The sequence below is a fragment of the Platichthys flesus genome, chromosome 13, assembly GCF_949316205.1.
Source record: "Platichthys flesus chromosome 13, fPlaFle2.1, whole genome shotgun sequence".
Taxonomy (NCBI): domain Eukaryota; kingdom Metazoa; phylum Chordata; class Actinopteri; order Pleuronectiformes; family Pleuronectidae; genus Platichthys; species Platichthys flesus.
Window position 1 is genome coordinate 6,579,799 of NC_084957.1, and position 21,659 is coordinate 6,601,457.

General features: G+C 41.2%; 1 protein-coding gene across 1 annotated transcript in view; it reads left to right on the top strand.

Annotated features, from left to right (window-relative positions):
• lrp1bb (low density lipoprotein receptor-related protein 1Bb) overlaps positions 1 to 21,659 on the top strand; it is a 230,197-nt gene that overhangs the window by 110,482 nt on the left and 98,056 nt on the right. The window contains exons 13-22 of the mRNA XM_062402272.1: positions 3,212 to 3,431; positions 5,277 to 5,466; positions 7,252 to 7,374; positions 7,687 to 7,830; positions 8,518 to 8,643; positions 9,529 to 9,642; positions 14,235 to 14,315; positions 14,783 to 14,953; positions 16,181 to 16,363; positions 19,310 to 19,510. Coding sequence (XP_062258256.1) covers positions 3,212 to 3,431; positions 5,277 to 5,466; positions 7,252 to 7,374; positions 7,687 to 7,830; positions 8,518 to 8,643; positions 9,529 to 9,642; positions 14,235 to 14,315; positions 14,783 to 14,953; positions 16,181 to 16,363; positions 19,310 to 19,510 — 1,553 coding nt within the window. The remainder of the gene's footprint in view (positions 1 to 3,211; positions 3,432 to 5,276; positions 5,467 to 7,251; positions 7,375 to 7,686; positions 7,831 to 8,517; positions 8,644 to 9,528; positions 9,643 to 14,234; positions 14,316 to 14,782; positions 14,954 to 16,180; positions 16,364 to 19,309; positions 19,511 to 21,659) is intronic.

A 21,659-nucleotide genomic window follows, 5' to 3' on the forward strand; every position in this document is an offset into this window, starting at 1 on the left:
GGTATGAATACAATTGACTTAATCTGTGCAGGCTATGCAGTTATAGCTTTGATAGTATTGACGCCTGGAAGTTAAATAAAATAGTTTTTTATTCAGAATTTAGAAGTTAAACTTGCTGAAAAATGATGATCATATCTAAATCCTTAAATCAAACTCTATATAGTCCATGTTAGTTCTGCCTCACACAGGATTCATCACCCATACCCATGGAGGAGGTGAAAACCCGTCTAACAGATCCAAAGACCACTGTGCTTTTATAATCTATTTATACAATAATACACATTTCTAACAGACATGCAGCGAGTGACTACTATTTAAATGTATTTCAAAAGAAAATGCATAGGCCTAAATGTAATTCCAAGTAAACCAGCATGGTTAAACTGAACCTGAGAGCGATCTGTTGTTCCCTGAACCTAAAGCACAGCTGTGAGCTTAGCAGTTCACCTGTGTGATAGGTGTTTCTCTGTAGCACTCACGGATCATCTTCCTATGCAAACGTACATACGGAGGATCCCACCGGCCGAGATGATAATTAGCATATAGAGAAGATGCTGTAAAAATTCATTGAGTGTCTTTAAGGATCTGAAGGATTAACTCTTTGGGGCTTAAATAGTATTAACACACACCAAATCCATCGCAGTCAGAGATTAGTTTTCAAGCCTCAGGGGGGTTGTTCTGAACATTTTTCTATACTCTGCTGTTCCCCTGCTGTACTGACGGCACATACACCATGCCAAGTTAGTTTTGATTTATTTTCTTTCCACTCGTCTGCAGCATCTGTATATCTTCGATTCCTAAATGACAACTGCCTCTGCTGTTTGTCATCTTTCTAGTGTTGTGTCCTTTTCTCCGTCCTAATCACGGCACTCATTCGACTGTTCATATTGAAGTCACACACCAGTCACAAAGGTGCAGACTGGATATTGAAGGAAATTGACATTCGTTGGCGCTGATGTGACACAGTGATTTTGAATAATATAATAGAGACATAGCGGGCCGGGCCTCTGTTTGGACTCCCTTCCTGAATCCTACAAATCATTAGAAAAGCCACTTGTGGGCTTCTGAGGGAGCGTTCAGCCTGAACCCGACACTCCGCTGATCTCTATCTGGTGACTTCAGGTGAAATGGATGCATGACTCCTGCAGATTTCTTGAATGCATTCTTGTGGCCTAATTTTCTGCTCTGTTTGCTTCCTTCAGTCTGTGTTGACACGATAAGGACTACTAGTGTCAACTTAACTGTGTCCGACCCCTCTATCTCACTGCATTAGGAGCCTCATACATATATTCACATAAAACATAAATCCTCTCACAAATCGCATTTGACAGGAGCGATGCTTAACTCAGCTCTGCTCATCTCTGGATGATCTCCGGTCTTTGTGACTGTTATGACTTACTCACGTAAACAGCTTGGTAGCAACATCAGAGCATTTTTAGTTTAGGTTCAACTTTATTGTTCACAATGTGGAAAATTGTCTTTGGCTGCACAGACAAACAGCTTCAATCCAAATTTAATCAGTTCAGTTAAATCAGGTTCAACAGACTGAAATAAATGTTAATATTAAGGACAATAGTATTCTTATATAACAGATGCTATTTTTTATATTTCAATTTGTTATTGATTTGGCCGACATTTTTGAAATATGTACCAAGGTGATGTCGTTACTTGTCTTGTTTTGTCTAAAACCCCAAAATATTCACATTTTCTATATCTCAAGAGCGAGAAACAAAAAGAAAACTATTTACTTTCGAGAAGCTGTTACCTGTCTTACCAAATTCTACCTTGAAAACTACCTAAACAATTTAATCGACAAAATATGAATAGAAACTTGTATTTACGGACAATATCATATTAACATACTAACTCAGATTTACTAGTGATATAAATGAAAAATAAAATAAACTATTCCTGTACGATTAAATGGCTTACACTCTCAACTCAAACTTTATTAGCATGTTTAGTGCATGTTATTTGGAAAATGTATTCACGTTAACAGTGTAAGTTATAATCTCTTAATTTACATTGCAGCTCTAAATATAATTATGGCACAGGGATTATGTTATATTACTGTATTTGGTATTCAGAATAAATTAATATTGACATTTTCTTTCTATGACCCAGCTAACTGCATTGTGCCTATCAGCCCATCTGGTGTGTGTCTATGCCTCTGTGCATGTAGACATGTGTGAGTGCATGTGAGTGTGGCACCCCACTGAATGATTCATGAGGTTGTAAAGAAGACTCGGAACAAGTCTCCGTTCACCTCCATATCCCATTCCATCACATCTTCCCAGGGCCAGTCCTCTGTCATTGATGAGGGACAGGGGGCCATGGTTCAGTCCACAACACTCAAACGGAGCAAATCCCCGGAGCATGCTTACCAGAGAACAGATCACGTCAAATTGTGCGCCCGAGTCATGTTTTGAATACCAGCGGCCCGCTGAGGGATGCAGACTCCGTATACACTGAAAATACTGAAAAGTTGTTTTTTTGGTGAGGAATATGGAACTTCAACATTATCTCATGGGATTGTGTCTAGGTAGCGCTGCACTTCTAGGACATTCCCTGTGTTGTGCGCATTTAAAACACTTAACACAGTGTTGGTTTGGGTTAGGAGGAGGTGGAGGGTTTAGGGGTAAAATCTGCTTGGAAGTAAACTGGAAAAACTAAAAAAAGAGATTGATTTAAAACATTTGGTGATACCAGGCACATCTGGATCCCAGTTGATTTCCACTTCAAGCTGCAAAACTCTTGTCATGATGTAAAACATTTTGTACTTAGAAATGCAGGTTGGAAAAAGGAGCACTGGGAAAGAACCTGGATGGGACCACACTCATGTTTTTCCAGGGATGTACAGAACAAAGCAAGCAATGAATTTGATAATTTGGTCTGCAGAAATGTGTTGTTACATGTGTGTTGACTGATAAGGAATCAGAGCAGGAGGATGCCGGTGGGGACAAATGAGTGACACGGACAACCACTGGACTTCAAACAGCAAATGAAGAGATGAATAAGGAGCAGACAGATCAGCTCTGAACCTTCTTAGTTTGAACATGAGTTATTGTAATTGTGACGGTCTGGAGGTTATGGTGGACGAGTGCTGCTGCATGACAAATAGCTCCCCTCTGAACTGAAGCTACGCCTCATTATACGAGTTTATTGGTGCGATAATTGTTGTGTTCGTCTGTTTGCATCTCCCTCCGCACGGCAGCTGGATGTACTGGACGGACTGGGAAGAGGACGAGGTCAATGACAGCATAGGGCGGATAGAGACAGCCTGGATGGACGGATCCAATCGCCGCATCTTCGTCACCTCCAACATGCTGTGGCCCAACGGCCTGACGCTGGACCACGGCAGCAGCACCATGTACTGGTGCGACGCCTACTATGATCACATCGAGAAGATTCACCTCAACGGAACCGGGAGAATGGTGAGATTTACCGCAGTGTGGGGGAACTCATTTGCAGGAATTATGTTTGCTGTTATTTTATTCAAGTTGAACATTAGTCAGCTTGTTAAAGTTTAATAGAGTTCAAGATCCCAACGGAATAAGCAGCACTTTATAAACAATATGGAATTATTATATATCCACCTTAGTGGTCCTCTTGACAACAAATTCTAATTATTATCTTAATCATTTTTCCAGCTTTTTTCTGCAGATTCTCATTCTTACCGTTTTTATTGTAAAGTTCTATTTTAAGTAATGTTTGATCAGACAAAGTTTATTGTAGAAGAGTATGAAGAAGTTTGAGCAATTATACTTTAATCTACATTCATGTGTCCCCACTTCATTGTATTGTTGCTCTGTTAACTATGTATATAGTAATTACTGATTTATTTATACATTGAAATTATATCCACGTCTTAAACATCTGAAAACACCTCAGCTTGAGAGTTTTAGAGTCGCTGAAATGGTCAAGATGGAAATGCTACTGGCCCAGGTTTAATCTGAATGAGTTTGAGTCTGGAGGGAAATGGATGTTTGGAAACGATGACATAGTTGGGTCATTTGGTCACAATGTCCTTAGCCCCCTATCAGATGACCCCTTCCGGAAGTAAAACAAAAAACAGCCTCGGCCACCAGGTTAAAACGCAACATGGATAATCAATAACAAGATGTTTCCCGGTTATATCCTGCATTTTACAACATTTCAACTGCTTGCTAATTCTGTACACACCTCTATGCATATGCCAAGTGCACGTGAGAGGTCACATGATATTGCTTTTCATGCTTGTTGGTATGGATTAGTAGAGTAGTAATATGAATGTAGCCTGAGAACAGACCCTCGTTAACACCGGCACTGATAAACCACCAGCAGCAGTGCAGAGGTGTGTTCACCTGAAACATCACCGAGACATACCACTGTATCTTTATTTTTATAGATTGTGTGACTCAGCAGGTCACTCACTCTCACCCCGTCAGTGTCTTATTGGACCACAGTGATTTCCACAGCTGTCATTCCAGGAACACACATCTGGATTTATAGCCTATAGGCTACACATGCTAACCTAAGTGTTTATCATTATAGGCTTACGTGTGTTAAACCTACCAACTCACTATGACTCATGTCAAAGGACAAACCTGCATTATCCATATCTTCATTATATTTAATCCCAGCGTGTGCGTGGAGCATAAGTAAAAGTTTATATGTGATTTTGCAGTAGCAGAAGTGGTTAGTGGAGAGTTTGCCGGCAGCTTAGTGTCCTTCTGCTGTCTGTGTGTAGTCGTCTCTCAGCACCATGTGTTTCGTGGGGGCAGGGAGTTTTAACAAAGTAAGGGCTGTTTTAAAAGTTTGAAAAAGAGATAAGAAGCCATCACAGAATATGTATTATTCCTCTGTTGTTCACCTTTCAAGTTTCAAACCTTTTTTTTTTTTTTTTACATTTTAACAAGTAATACATTGATTTTGTTTTCAAAAATGTGAAATGATCAAAAACTGCTCCTCTTCCCACATGAACTGCAAAACAAATCAGCCCATCATCCACTACCTCTCTTGTCAACTGTAGCCGTGCTGGAATATTAAGCTAATTAATTCTTTGCAAATGGTATTTAATCAATGCCAAGATTCTAGCAAACATTATTATAAGCAGACAGCACTGCGTGAATAAATTTCCGCAAAGAAATTGAATCACATTCATCATATACTGTGATCAAATAATTTCTAAGCCCATACTCAAACAGCGAGAACCCTGTTTGAGGTGATTGATTTTTCTGTTGCTTTTCTGTAACTCCCCTAATCTGTTGATTACACTGCATGTTTGCTTCATGCCGCAGGTGGTGTACAACGGGAAAGAGCTGAACCATCCGTTCGGAATCTCCCATTATCGTAATTTCATCTTCTGGACGGAGTACATGAACGCCTCGGTCTTCCAGCTTGACCTGACCTCCAGTGATGTCACTCTGCTGCGGAGCGAGAGGCCGCCGCTGTTCGGCCTGCGTGTCTACGACGCACAGAGTCAGCAAGGTTGGCCGCTGTCTCTTCATTTACTACCCGCCGAACCGTGACTTCCCTAAGAGAGAGAGTAGTTGCCATGCTCCGAAAATAGACCAACTCTGTGCTTTATACAGAGACATCTGTATCCATCTGTATATATGCCACTTTATATGATAAATATACACCAGAGAATTACATAGAGGCTATGCCATATGGTGTCAGATTTCCATGGTGAACGGCAGCACATTGATCAGCCCTGATACCGACTGAAAACAGCTGGGGTTCCACTCTATGAAGTCAAATAAGGTGGCTGGGGTTTAGAGGTGTGTGCTTACTTCTTTAACAAATGATGATGGATTCACGCTGTTAGAAAAGAGCTGATAGCCGGGGCTCTGGATACAGCTGACGGTGGACAGCTGCATGGGGCCGTCACAGCAGACATTACTTTTGTTGTTCTGTAATCGGCACAATCAGGGAAGCCTGATGCCATGACTCTCAGTATAGAGAGACAGAATTGTGCACAGTTCAGTGCTGTATTTCAGACACATCACCTGGTTTGGGTACTGGACTCCAAGTGACAATCCACCACCAGTTCCTTTTCGGCCGGTACCTATCAGAGCCAATCACAGTGCAGATTCCAGTGCCTCATTTCGGTGCCAAAGGTCTGTACTGAAATAGTTGCACCTGCTTACAGGTGACATAAACCTCAGTGCACGTGTCTAGTAAACATTAATGCGGATGGATGTAATGTTAGCCTACTGTTAGCTAGTAGCTACCTCAAACCTGAGTGAACACCACAACAAAATACCTAAAGATGAAGAGTTGAAAGTGTGGCTGTATTTCACTCAGAAAGGATTCTGACCCCAGGACTTGCAACAAATGTCCGAGAAAGAGACGGGAGTCCAGCGAGACAGCTGGTTGGGGGATTCGCCAGTAAACGTAAATTTAGTTTTCTTTAAATTTCAGGAAAAAACTTTATATTTATACAGTTAATATGTTAAATTTAAACTTCATATTCACCGTAGCAATAAGAAAAGCAGTTCTTAATGTCGATAGTCCTTTTATATATATATATATTAGTTTTTGCACAGTTGAGGTGCTGGTACCATTTTTTGGTACATTTTGTAAACTTACCAATCCATACTCACCATACTCGTTACATGAGTTAGTTTCATAACTTCAAAGCTCTGGATTTGCAGGATAAAGGCCAAACACATGACTCTGATACAAATGGTCGGCTATTGCAGCCACAGTCTTGTTCACACCGTGCAGAGAATTTCTACCGGACACGTCTCCATTGTTCATGTCACTGAAGAGATTAATTGGCTCTCCAGTCCTCCAGTATTACTGATTGGTTCTCACAAAACCACAAGCTTTATCTCATTGGCTCAGGCGGTGCCTTTGGGCTCAGTGTTAAATGAAAGTGACAAAGGTGTCCTATGCCTTGACTCTATATATATGACAGTATTATTTTTTTGGTGCATTTAGAGAATGTCAGCTTTGTCCAGCAAGACAAATTATTCCTCTGAGAAGGATAAAAATGTCAAATGTCTTCCAGCCGCAGTGTTCCCAATAATTCAGTTCAAACATAGTCATAGATCACAGTTCTCACCCTCTGCGAGTCGCTCACATGCAGGGAATGAGTTTTTCTATCATTTAAGATGATGCATGTTTTCATGATTTGAAGTGACCCCATGAACCTCTCCTCTTCACTGAGCCGAGGGGTGAATAGAGAGAAACAACTCACTTGAGATGGGGGGTAGAAAATGTTGCTTTGAATGTGCAAGACACCTTATCCTGGCTCCATTCCTCCAGGTGACAACGCATGCAGTGTGAATTATGGGGGCTGCGGCACCCTCTGCCTCGCCATCCCAGGAGGGAGAGTGTGTGCCTGCGCTGACAACCAGGTCCTGGAGAAGAACAATGTCACCTGCGCAGGTAGGAGGACATAATGAATCAGACGGAGAGAGAGACTCCTCTCGTCCCACGACGCTGCAGTCCCGGCTCCGTCCTGTGGGACAAATATCAAACATTAACCCTATCCACATGCAAATCTGCTAATAAACAAGTAAATAAGTGGTTTTCCACAAATATGAGGCAAATCCCAGTTGTAAGACTTGTTACACGTAAGGTCACAAGACATCATTAACATGCTTTATGTGCCATTACAGCTATGCCAATACTTTCCCTTACACACATGCTTCATGGGAAGTCTCCTGTTGATTTTGCCTCGCCACTGTTTCCCATTAGAAACATCCAGCGGTGCTTCAGAGCCGCAGCGTTGTAAAAGCGATGAGTTCCTGTGCCACAACTATCGCTGCGTGCGGGCCGCGTGGAAGTGTGACGGAGACGACGACTGCCTGGATGGAAGTGACGAGGAGACCCACATCTGCTGTGAGCACCTTTTTAAACATACATGCAGGCAAACACACAAATATGTTGTATGTACAGATACTGAGTGTTTTGTTTGAATCAGTGATCTCAAACTGTAGTCACACTAACTTTGATAAGAAGTAAGATGATTACAGAAGTTATCTGCCCAATACAGTCTGAGATGGTACAAGTTGTAATTCATCATTCGCCCACAGCTCTGTCACAGTATTTCAGAACTACACCAAAATGTGCTCACGTTAATTTACTGTGATTTATGAGGGGTGAGCTGTGATAAATCGAAATGGTCACTGTGTAATTAAAGTGGGGGGGGAAACAGCTTGGTTTCTGGTCCCAGTGATGAACAGACTGGAAGAACAAACCACAAAGGAGAAGCATGAGCAAGATTATCCATATACAGAAGCTGATGGATAATTTTGTGTTTTGATTAGTTGAGCCAAAAAACTGTGAAAACACTCTATGTAAACATGTGTTATGTCTTCCACAGCACTGGGATCAGTCAGATCCGCTGGAGAATTGATAAAGTTTTAAGATTAAGAATTCCAGATGCCTTTTGCTATTGGAATACAGTTTAGATATGACAGATTTGTCTTAACTTTGTTTAAAGTTGTTTACTGGCCTTATTAATGTATTTAGCTGCAGAGTAACCAACTGATTGATTGTGTTGGGGGGGGTCTGATCTCGTTGCAGACAATCACAGTTGTCCTATCGATCAGTTCAAATGCAGTAACAATCGCTGCATTCCCAAGCGGTGGCTCTGTGATGGAACAAACGACTGTGGTAATAATGAGGATGAAGCCAACACTACATGCGCAGGTATGAACTCTACCACTCACTTAAATCTATATAATATGTCCTAATTTCAGCATTTTAGAGAAATCTATTGTCTGGTTACCTCGGCTCTCTTTGGACAGATTGATTTTTTTTAAATTGTTTAAACTCATTTGCCTCTAAATGTTAATCAATCATTCCACTTCATTTTCTAAAATAGAAATTTAAGCACAACATATTATGGTTTTATCAATATTTGTCTTTTAAAGCAAACTTTCAACAAGGTGCTGTTGACAGAAATAATTTAAGATAGAAAAAAATGTCTGTCTTCTACGCTGTAAGGCAACTTCAAATGTTTTTACATGATTCATTGAAAACATTAAAGGGCGTGAAAACACTTTAAAACCTCTTCAGGTGATACTTGATTCATCCAGGTCTTGACCGGGGCTCTGCCACGTTGCCTAAGCAGTCGTTTCACCTTCCAGTTCAGTTCAATCAATCTCAGAGCTCGAGAGCATTGTGAGAGCATCGAGTGTTGTCGAACCCCAGAGGACAATATATCACATCACTTCCCGTCTCCTCGTTGATGCGTCTCAGGAGCTTTGTTTTATCCTTAAGTGATCAGTCAGTGAGCATTACAGGATGATGTATGTTCTCTTGTCAGCAGATTGACATGCACAGCCCACATCAGAGAGACACGTGTTCTTGTGTTTTGTATGTGACCGAGCAGCAGTCGACTGACAGCAGCTGTAGATTTCCGGTGGCCTTAAGACCTTCTGTGCTTTACCGTGTGATTGAGTGATAATGAGTTCACACCAGGCAGATACCGAACTCCCTGGTGTTTTAGTGAGGGTTAGGGTTGCTGTGCACATCTCTGCATTGACTTATGCACATGTGATTGACTTAAGCGGCACCTTGTGTCTTCCACAGCCCAGTCCTGTCAGGCCGACCAGTTCTCCTGCCAGAACAGACGATGTATACCTCAGGCCTGGAGCTGCGACCGGGAGGATGACTGCGGGGACATGTCAGACGAGACATCATGCAGTGAGTCACACGTGGCTCTTTTCCAGGTGGCACATGTGTCACCATTTGTTTTGCTCTGTTTGGATGAAACAGGTCAGCTTGGTGAATGAATCAATTAACGATAAGAGCATTTAAGGCAATGGCTGTTTGTTCTTTCAACAATAATAATATTCATAACAGGTATATCTAATCTTTTAGATTTACAGCTACCATCAGTAAGATTTTTTTAACACGCTTATAAAACTGATCAGCTGCAGTTTGTTCACAATGCTCTTGCTGGAATCTCAACCCAAACCAAGAGAAAACCAGCACGAGCGTCATGTCACTGGTTTCCAGTAACACAGAGGACAGATGTTATAATTATCTTGTTTTTAAAACCAGAAGTGTTCAGGCACCATCGTTTCTTTTGGGATTAAGTTCCTCTCTGCTCGCCTTGGTACTGACTCGTTGAGCGTTTCTAACGCAAACTACAAAAAATATGATGAAAGATCTTTTCTGTAATTACGCACCGAAGAGCAAACCGTCCACAAATTAGAAATACATTCTCTGTTGACACGTTGACAAACATTTTAGCAGCTCACTCTTAAAAAGGGAGACTTCGGGTTTCACCTCTAATGCACAGACAGGAAAAGTATTCTTTAAACCCCTCGTATTGGATAATTTCCTATAATTTGATGAGTGCTTTATTTTTCTCACATAACACCCTTAAAAGCAGACCACAGAGAAAGATCTAATGAAAAATCGAATGTGCCTATTGAAAATAATTGGGCCTATTAACTTCTATTTCATATAGCTGATCAAGGTGTCCACCTGGACTGGTATTTGTGGTTCAGGTAAGCCATTGTATATTAGGCAAGTTTTAATAAGGCAGGACTAGAAACAAAGATGATGAAAACATCCAGTGTTTCACAGTAAACTGGCTCAACATCTGCATTTAAGCATCATTGGTAGCTTGGTGACATTAGCATAGCAGCACTCTCCCAGTGTGCAGGCTTATTTAAATACCTTTTTTCATACTCTCGTTTAAAATGTTAATGGGTTAAATTGAACAACAACAATAACAACAACAACCCCTATGTTGTTGCACATAAACAATTTCACAGTTTACCTGAATTGAGTAATTCAAGAAACATTTGGGTTAGAACAGTTAGAAGAATCAAGATTTAATAGAAAAATAAGTAAAAACTAGACTTTTCAACCTCAAAATGCTCAAAGAAATACAAATATATGAGCCCAAACATCTTATATTCAAAATAAATTTGCATGAGCCAATTGCAGCAGGGAACATTTAAGGACAGAAGTGTTCTTAATTTAAGGGTTTGCTTTATTTCGTTCCACAAGTCATGTGCACTAAAAGAAAAGGCAGATCTTCTAGGTTCAGAACAAACTCCTGGGACGTGCAGTGAAAACCAGTCAACTGAGCTGGTTGTGATAAAGTCCATCTGACTGCTGGAGTAATGCTGATAGATGCCCGGCCTCATAGAGCCTGTGTGGCTGGGGCTTGTTGTGCTGCTCTGCGCTATCTTCCCCCGAGGTATTGAGAAAGTTTTATTTTTAAATCGTATTTGCTAAGGATTAGGCAACTTTTATACATTTTCTTTTCGAAAAAAAAAAAAGAAACATCCATGTTGGTTGTAGCAGATACTTTGAAAATAATTCTACTCACACCTGCTTATCATTTCTTATTCCTTATATTCCTTATTCCCATATTTTTGCAAGCCTCTTTCAAATCCACCACTTTGTTCAATCGAGAGAGTTTTAAGACTAGAATTATTGATGTTGCGTTTCTTTGGTCCAGGAACTAGACAAGCCCCCACTGAAGGCATCAGCTTAGAGCGAGGGTTAACTGCATACTTTTGTATGCAACAGTTACTGTTTTTAATTTTTTAAGTGCCGTCTCAGTGGTATTCTACAATCTGTATCTGTAGCTCCAGTTTGTAAAAGTCTGTTTTTGGTTTAATCTCGAAACCATGAATGAGAAAAATACATGGTGCGACAACATGGTGGCCTGAGCTTCAGGAAGTTCTTTGAAGTAGAAGTGAACCTTTTCTCTATAGTTAAGGGAAAAAAGAGCATTTGAGGCTGAAACATATTTTCTTCAGGAAAGGGAAAGTTAAACTGGATGAAAACCCGGCGCACATTTAAACGATGCGCGTAAAGGTTTAAAGATCCCCCTTTAATCACTGGCTGTATTAAATCAGCGTGTTACAGTGATTGATGTTTGCCAAACGCTGCGGCGGTGTGCTCCGTCGCCCCAGCCGCCCTTTGTGTATCCTAAGCTGCTTCAATACACAGTCACAAACAGCCAGGGTGTAAGCAGTAATTAAAGTTCATGCTCGGCTTCATTCAGTCACAATCAAGCTGTGCAGCAAAACATATTCTCTCCCATACTGTTGTCTGCGCGTCCTCAGGCATCACTTCTCTATAGGCACTCAGCTGTGCAGCGCTGGCAGCTCACTTAGCTTCACTGGAGCTACTGTGGGTTTTGGAACACCTGAAGCTCAGTGGTGGCCCCATAGAGATTGATGCTAATTTGGATTTTGTTTGTCAGTAGTTTAGTAGTTGTCACACACTGTCTCATATCGGGCTCTCTGTTCACTTGCAGAAGACATTATTTATGGAAGCCGGTGTTACATTTTTAGCCAAGCTCAGTGTTTACTTGAAACCTTCATTATTTATGGATGTGCGTGCTTCATTTTGAATGAATGTTAAATTCCAGCCCGTCATGCGCCGTCAGGAAGACCGAACGAATTTGAGGGGGAATGTAGAAGACACTTGTCTGATAGAGACACGGTGTCTCCTCGACAGAGCCGGAGGAATTCCAGGGCACCGGCAGCACATGCCAGCAAATCAATTCAAAAGTCAACATTTCACACCGACGTCAATAAAGCTCCAGGCATCCGATAAGGATATCTGAAAAAGTAATATGTATGTATACCGTATCTCGGAGTCGGAAACAAGGCTGGTATCTGGTGGGAATACAAATGTTGATCCTGACTGTCATGTCATCAAGTCTGGAAAACGCTGGACGATCGGTGCAACATTCGAAACATGTACTGATGTTTCAACGTCGATCAGTTTGGTCTCATTAAAGGCAGTGGTGCACGTCAGATCAGATGTTAAATGACTAGTAATTAGCTTTTACCCACCACAAGTATGGTGGACATATATTTTGGATTGATCAACACAAATTGGTCTGTTTTGAGACAGAGGGTGAGGAAAACTATTCCAGATATTGCAAGGCAGAGCAATGGAGCCCAGAGTAACACAGGAAGTTACACTTTCGCATTAGAGATTTTATTCATCAGCCAAAAGATTGCAACCCTAAAATGTCGACCTACCACAAACTAAGCGATTGTTAAACAAGGTTATGAGCTCCTGTAGAAACCATAAGTTTCAACATAATTCAGAATCAGAAAGTATTTATTGCCAAGTAGGTTTACACCTACAAGGAATTTGCTCTGGTTATTGGTGCATACAATGAACAAAGAAACATAAAAACATAAAAACACAATAAATACAACACACATAAGAAAAGCAATAAAACTAAACAATATATATTTACTCACTATTTACTTTTTATTTACTCCCTTTTTCTAATATTTATACAAAGTAAAATTGATTTAGACCTAAACATATCTAAATAAAATATATATATTAGATAAAATATATACAAGTGAAGTAAAAAGTGAAATGCAAGACAGTGAACAGTGTCAGATTGCAATATGCAATGTAATGCAGTATAATATAATATAATATTATGTGTTAATTGAACACATCCTTGAGGTGTGGGGGTGGAATAAAAGTCAGAGTCGGGTGGGGGTCCCGTGCCTTGTTGATAAACATGTTATTAGCAATGTTACCATGGAAATGTTTACAAAAACAGTACAAATCCTGTTGGCTATGATTGGATGGTTCTGTGAATAACACCCTATCTAACATACAGTGGTTTTTAGAGAAGAGTGTAAGAGTCTGAAGGGTTGAAAATCCTCACAGCAAGGTTACATCCAAGGTAATGGTTTATAGGACACGTGGATCATTCATAGTCTTTACATTTTTCCAAGTTGCAATTTTTTTTTTTCTTTCTTTAAATGATATATTCGATTGGCCCTTGAAAGCCCTGCTTTCTGAAACGTCAATGGAGACGCTACACTCTGGTCTTCATTGCACGAGTTACTGTGAAATGTCAGGTCAGTTAGTTAATTACAGCTTTCACATTACCTGAGTGATAAGAATCTACTGATGCATCATTTATGTCCCTCTCTCTCTCTGCCTTGAATGCCCGATGTGGACTCAGCTCCTGGTGTCAGACTCAGTTAGCCACAATGATTAGACTCTACATTAAACCATCAGACTCAACTAACATGTGGACTTTGGGTCGCGGTTCTTTGTTGGATGATTCCCACCTTTTTATACCGTTTGACTTTTCTCCACGGTATTAAACTGACTCACATCATAATGCATCATAATTCATGTTGGCACAGTGTTTTAGCACGTGGACTTTTGCCAGTTCCCAGTGAAGCAAGCTGCCGTCTACTTAACTTCCCTCAAAACATCAAGATGTGTAAATGTTTCTTCTCTTCATTGGACTTGTTGACGTTTGTCTTTTTCAGCTTTCCCCACCTGTGAGCCCCTGACCCAGTTCAGCTGTTCCAATGGCCGATGTATCAGTGGGAACTGGCACTGTGACTCAGGTGAGGACAAGAGACAAGATAATCATCCCGCATCGAATTGCGTCAGCCGTGGTGTGTTTGTGTTGTGTTGGAGAGATTGTGCAGTAGCCATCCAAAGCTTGTAGGCGTGTTTAGGTTCACATATGTCATTGCTGAAATGTATTTGCATCATGGAAGATGTTTAAAGTGTAGAGGTCAAAGTAACTGGTAAATTGTATAAGTGCCAGGATAATGTAATGCCTCTTTCCTGATGGACGTCTTTTCTAAGAAATTATTGTACATGTTAAAAGTTATTGTGCCACATTCCCAGTTTGGAATTAATCCGTTGTGTTTGTTGCTCCTTCTCTGTTGAGCCAGTGCTGTCATTAAAAGCCACTAAACTGCAAAACCATCATGTGTCCGAATCCAACCGTCCTCACTAAGACTCGTCTCCGCCGCCATCTCAAGCAATAACCGGCTGTCGTGTGGCGTTTTGTTCACGTTTGTAGATGACGACTGCGGAGACGGCAGTGACGAGGTGGGCTGCAGCCACTCGTGCTCCAACAACCAGTTCCAGTGCTCCAGTGGCCGCTGCATCCCGGACCACTGGGCCTGTGATGGGGACAACGACTGTGGAGACTTCAGCGACGAGAACACGACCTGCAGAGGTGGATCAGCACGTAAGGATTCCAGCGCTACCTTTTTTTAAAATGCTGTGACATATTGAGTGAGATAAAAAGTAGATAGACAAGCTCAGCCCCTCCAGCTTGGCATGAGCCCTGTTATTAATCAAGTTTTATATCAAAGTCTTAGTATGAAGCCAGTGTTAGTGTGTTTTAAGATTATACCATCATTTATTCATTAATTGCAGGAATGTTCTGAATTTCATAAACTACCTGCCTTGCACAGTTACACAGGTGGTACTGCTCTTATATGTGTTTTAGTGTCCTAATTATTTTAGTCACAGTTGTAATCAATGTGTAAATTTAGGTGTGTAATTACAAGTCTAACAATTAATCAGCTGGAGTCCAATAACTTTGTTTTCACACCCACATGGGACTAATCTTATCTAGTCTCTGTTTGGGGGGAATTCACCGTCAGGAGTTGAATCATTGAATTTAATTACCACAGAAACCTCATGCAAGCTCCTCGAGAACTCACAGCTCACTTGCTTGTCACTAGGATGTGTAGACTATTCATCAAACCGCTTCCTGATGGGAGCTGCGGGCTCCTCCACTCCCCCGTGTCTGCTGCTGCGTTTACCCCAGGGGAACTGAATCTGTCTCTGCTCTGCTCGGGCTGTTGAGGAAATGCTGTTTGGATTTGACTTTTACATACGAGGCAAATGGTTAATCCGATTGCAAAGCATCATATTTACTGAATGCTTTATAGCGGGACTCAAATTAATTCGTAATTCTGTCCATTATGTTTTTTTTTTGCAATTTTGTTCCTCTTAAATGATTCAGCGATATTAAACCATTAAGGAAACTTCCCAGAAAGCCTGTGATTTATTTCTCTCGTGTCCTGTAGCATATTTTATCTTCACAGCTTGTGTCCAGTGACTCCAGCAAACTGCAAAGCAACACATAGAATTTAATGGTGCAGTGCGACCTGCTTCTTTTATCTGTGATCAACCCCTGCTGTAGAAAGATAGAATGAAATAAGAGCCATTAAAAAGACTGAAACATCTTTAAGACATAAAACTTGAATGCTAGGAGTGAAATAACCTCCCTCTTTGGAGCCCACTGACCTGAAGTAGCTGCCAAGTGGCCAGTTGCAAAGATAAATGTTTTAAACAGTAAACAATCCTAAAACAATACTCGGGCTCTGTTGTCCCTGTAGTCTTTGCCCATGACAGTGCGCTGTAGATGTGTGGAGCCGTGATTGCCAAATGACTTCTGTTTCAGTGCTGCCATCTGTGATTGAGTGCAGCGGGGAGGAATTCCACTGTGTCACAGATGGAACCTGCATCCCTGAGCGCTGGCGCTGTGACGGAGACAAAGACTGCGAGGACGGAACCGACGAGAAGGAATGCGAAGGCACCAAGAGGATGTGTGACCCCAAGGCCAAGTTCACCTGCAAAGATACAGGTAGTGAATACAGTAGAATCACACAATGAGCTGTAGAAATACTTATGAAATGTGTATTGACAAGAGGATGCTACAGGCAATGCTTCCTTTTCACTGTAATCCTCAGGGTTGCTTTTGAATAATAGAAACTGGTCGATGTTGAAATAGCTTTGATGGTTTTAGATCAAATCTGACATATTTAATATATTCTACTGTGGATTTTTACTCTTTGCTCTGTTTAAAATCTGATGGTCAAAAATACAGCTTGCATTTCAATTTGAAATCAACTATGAGTTGTTACTCCATCGTCCAAAAGTAGTCGCAACCTTTTTTTTCTCCTACTTCCTGTGTTTAGTTTAATATTTCCACTTTCTCACAAACGCTGTCCTTGTTCACATGAGGGATAAAAGGCGACACGCTTTTCGGACGTTTTGAGATTTGTCAAGACTGTTTTAAACGATTTGCTTCAAGTTTGACACAAACACTCACCTGGACCCGGAGAAGGAAACAAGGACACTAATTTGGCAACACCAGAAACTGTTGGGGCCAAAAGCTGCAGCCAATGGGGAAAGTCCGACAGTCGGCCAATGGTATAACTCCATTGTGGCCCAGCCGTAAATGTAGTTTATTGTCAAACCCTTCACAAAGAAAGCCTGATGATCCTCTCAACAAATGAAATACAATCTTCACTCCAGTCTTTTCCTTAGAGAAGAGCAAAGCATCTTATTCATTCCAGGAACATTCTCCTTTGCACCACGTAGAGCTCAAGCTGCCAAATGCCTCGTTCTTTTCATAAAAGCTTCATTCTCCGATGGACTCTCGAGGTTTGACTAATCTCCAACGAGGAGCCGTGCGGTGAAGTTTGCATGTGCTTGTTTGACCAATTAGAAGAAGCCGTTTGAATGGCCTGTTGAAACAACCCGTGTCCCCAAACCCAGCATCTGCTTTCTTTCACCAACTGTAAGGAGAAGGTCAGAGAGGGATTCAGTCGCTTTTCTGTTTTTAGCTCCGCGGCATTCCACTCATCCCTCGACGCTATTATCAAGAATGGAGGCAATGCAGCATGGTGAAGGGTCGGTTAGACCACACAATTATTATTCACTCTGATTGTGCTGTGTCACACTGCTGTGCCCTGGTGCAGTATGTTCTGTCCTCCCCTGAATAAGAGTGCCCTTTCCAGCAGTTTGAAAAAAAAAAGTGTTTCTGAAAAGACCCAACTGTTCTGTTCACTTAACAAGAAGAAAAAAGTCTACTTTTATATTTCTACTTATATACTGTATTTTTATGTGAATATCAATCGTCCCCCCCCCAATCTTCTTTTCAAACACAAGGTTTTTGTACAGGAGAATATTTTCCAGACGTCAGAAAATGTTTCAGATCATGTTTTAGTGGCAATAAATAACCTTTACTATCGTTGATGTCAAGTGACTTTGGGACTTATTACAGGTGCTTTAAATTCCACTCATTAAACATGAAATTCAAACAAATTGATCTTATATTTTTCAAAACCAAACAGAGTGACACTTAAGCAACAGCTTCAGCATGGTGTTATATGAGGCTTTAATTCATAACATTTCTGAGTTGGAAAATGCTAACACATGGAGGACCACAACAAGGTTGTTCCAAAAAAAAAAAGATGAAGAAAATATAACAAGATTATGATTTACTTTTTGCATAATTTAAAATAAGTGTTCCTCGAGGAGCAACATAAACAACATAAATTAAAAAGTTACCTAAGTAAAATAATTAAAAGTCTGTAGGCGATCGATCTGTTGATGTGCTGCAGTGCTGTTGGATTAAAGATGAAATATTCAGAAATTGGAGTTGTCTGTATTTTGCTAGAACATAATTTATAAATATATTCAATATATTTTCAACTTAAAACAATAAACAATGTTTATGTTTGATAAACTGACCCAGAACAACTTATTTTTGGAGCCTCCTGATGTCTTTCCCTTTCAGATCTAACCCAGCTGGCTCTCCTCCTCCGCTGGCCTTGTGGTTTTGTGTGTGTGTGTGTGTGTGTGTGTGTGTGTGTGTGTGTTTGTGTGTGTGTGTCGTTCAAGGTGAAATTGACAGAAATAAGAGTTGTTAATTAAATTATACAAATGATTAACCTCCTTGTCGGTGTGTATTATCGCCAACACACACATTTTGATAACACTTAAAATTGGAACACTTCTGTTTCCCCCGAGTGTCATCCATATTACATGCATGGAAAAGCTTGTACTCCTCGAACTCAAATAACTTTTCCCTTTTGTCTGTGCAGCTACGCTGTCGTCACATTACACATCCAGAATAGCAAGGCACTTGAAGGGTTAAATCCCAAATGTTATGGGACTATATTTTTGTAGGCACTGCTGGAAGGCTTGAACAAATATTATGAACCAAACACATACACAGAAATACCTGAAAAAAACACACCGTGTAGTCGCTGCAGCCCCCCCACGTCTGTTTGCACTGATCCAGCACCAAGCACAAGCCAGTGGGATCTCAAAACGCTATGATGTAGCTTTGATGGAAAAAACTGTAAATTGGAATATGCTGCGATCCTAGCCTCACCTGGGAGAGGGTGAAAATGATGATACATCCCGGTATCTGTATCTCCCCCCCCCCCCAACCCCCATGTGTGTTTCCACCTATTTCAAAGTTGCACGGCGAGGGAATTAGACTCTCGTGCAGCTATCAGCATCAGGGATATTGATCTTCAGTTGTTTCTTTTTTTTTTCTTCATAAAGTCAAACATTTAGCACGTAACTGAGAGAGTTTTAGGCCCCCTGTGAAAAGGGAGCTTGGCAATTTTAGCTATCTAATGTTTATTCCAAGGGTACCAGTAAAAAAAACCTGAGAAATGCAACTTTTATCGACTCCAACGTGAGGAAACAGTGAATTCACCAGTTAGATAAGGAAAATCAAGTAAATCTTGTTCAGGTGCTTAAAAAAGTGTCCATGTGTCTTGCTCTACAGGCAAGTGCATCACAAAGAGCTGGGTGTGCGACGGAGACATCGACTGTGAGGACCGCTCCGACGAGGAGTCCTGCGAGTCCGCTGTCTGCAAGCCGCCCAAGTACCCTTGTGCAAACAACACGTCCGTCTGCCTGACTCCTGATAAGATCTGCAATGGCAAAGTGGACTGTGCTGACCGCTCGGACGAGGGACCCATCTGTGGTAATGTCACGTCTCTTTCTTTGTTTGTTTTGTTTGATGATCCTTTAAGATATGGAATGATCCAAAGTACGTGGATGTGATTGAGGCTAAGCAAGGAACTGAAAATAGACTTTTATCTTTGGACCTGGTTTTTTTACAGCTGTCCATTCTGAGCTGCAGGGTGTGGGTGATTGTGGAAGCAGGCTCAGTAAGATTGCCAATAAAATACATTACTCTACTTAGTACATTGTGATGTTTAATGCTGAAGAAGGCCATTCACAGTTGTGGAAAATAAAATGTGAAATGTTGTTTACTGTAAAAACAGTTGCAAGTTGCCTTAAGTGAGTTAATTGGAACTAAGGGGCCTTCCAAGCGCAATAATCAAAAGTATATTGAAAGTTAGGAGAGTGAAAAATAATATTAAAAACAAGCCGAGGATAGAAATACTAGCTGGGAATAATACATCGGCTGGTCAAGGTTCACAGATGTGGCATTGTGAATCTCAGAGTTCCAGTGGGTGGGTGGGCTGCCACACAGTATCCTCTGTCCCCACAGGTCTGCTGGCTGGTGGGGTGGATGGGGAGCAGACCTGCATGTGAGGCCTGTGGGTTCTGTGATGCAGTGGACGAGGTCAGACCGGTACTGGTGGGCCGAGTCATGCAGGATTGTTTTTTTAATGTGAGGAGGAGGATTTTGTATGGAAGCCAGTGTGAGGATGGATTATTCAAACGTTCCTCTCCTGAGGCTTAGAAAGTTTGCCAAATGTTTTTTTTTAGTGGTTGAATTGTATCATTGCAGAGGGATTAAAGTTTCACACGTTAGACGGCAGACAAATGTTAGGAACACATCTGTCTGCTCACTCCACATATAGACTGAATGCACTACCTAGGTTCCAAAGAGGGGTGATAGGCTGAAAGTACCATTTTGTCCCTTTTGAGATCTTTATATTGATTTTTTTTTTTTTTATACTTGAAGAAACATTTGAATCTGTCGTTACCATAATTCAAGCTGACCAAAGTGCTTTTCTTGTTGAGGAACATTTTATAAACACCTTTTTTAACCCGCCAGGGGCTGAGTGTTTGATACTCAAAAGATGCATTTTGGACAATGAATCACCTGTGAAGTGAAAAGACAAAGAAAACCTGTCAGAAATAAAGATTTCCAGGATACCAGTAGGCATTATGGAAGCTGCAGTGCCGCAGCTGTGTTTGAGTTCCTTTGATTGTCATATCTTCAAGGATAGAAACACTGGAGTCAGTGGGGCTGTTTTATGAGGAAATAAAAGAGCGGTAAATAAATAAACCTCATTAACATTGCAAATAAAATCTGCAGCACAATCTTCTGTCTAACTCTATGTTTAGCTGTATAACCTAATTCCACATATTGTGCATTAGAGTCAAAATGTGGAAATATATCCACACTGTCACTTCTTCCAATGAGGAGATGTTACCTGCTGAGAACCTTCTGCTTACTCCCACTTCCTTTCTGCATCTTATAAGCTCATTTCAGGGGATGTTGAAGTATCTCCGAATGAAGATATGCTCTCTTCCTCTCCTTTACATTCAGCTGCTTAGAGCCTGACTAGGAGCCGATATATGTTGCCTCAGAGACCTTAAGGGCCAGAACATGAAGCACATGATGGCTAATGTTTGTCCATCAGCCTATAAAGGGGAAGAGATGGATCTCATGTGACCAGCTCTCGCCATCTAATCTCCTAAAGTGAGCAGTGTAAACACGGAGGTTCATTTTCTAGAGTGTCACTAGCCAAGCCTTGGGGGGGAGCCCACAGGACCCTTGAGTGCCTGTGTTATGGAGGCTGAAAAGAGGGCTTCTGCCTCCTTATAGACAATTAGGATGTGTTCAGAAGGACCTTGAGAATCTAATTGATTTCCACCAACTCAGCAGGATACAAGCCCGACCATTGACAACTGTACCCACATGGTCTAACCCCCCTGCTGAGAGAGTGCAATGCTGCCCTTGCACATAAAAGTCTTAATCACAGTGGGAAAAGAGAGGGAGGGCAGTTTCATTCCGCTCCGTCTTGACCTGGCAGCTTTAGACAAGAACCAGGTGTGCAGGGCAGACGAATCAAAGGATGATGAAGATTAAGAGGATGAAGTTAAGACGTGTCTTTCCCTCTATCACTATGAAGGGAAAAGTGCATTATGTT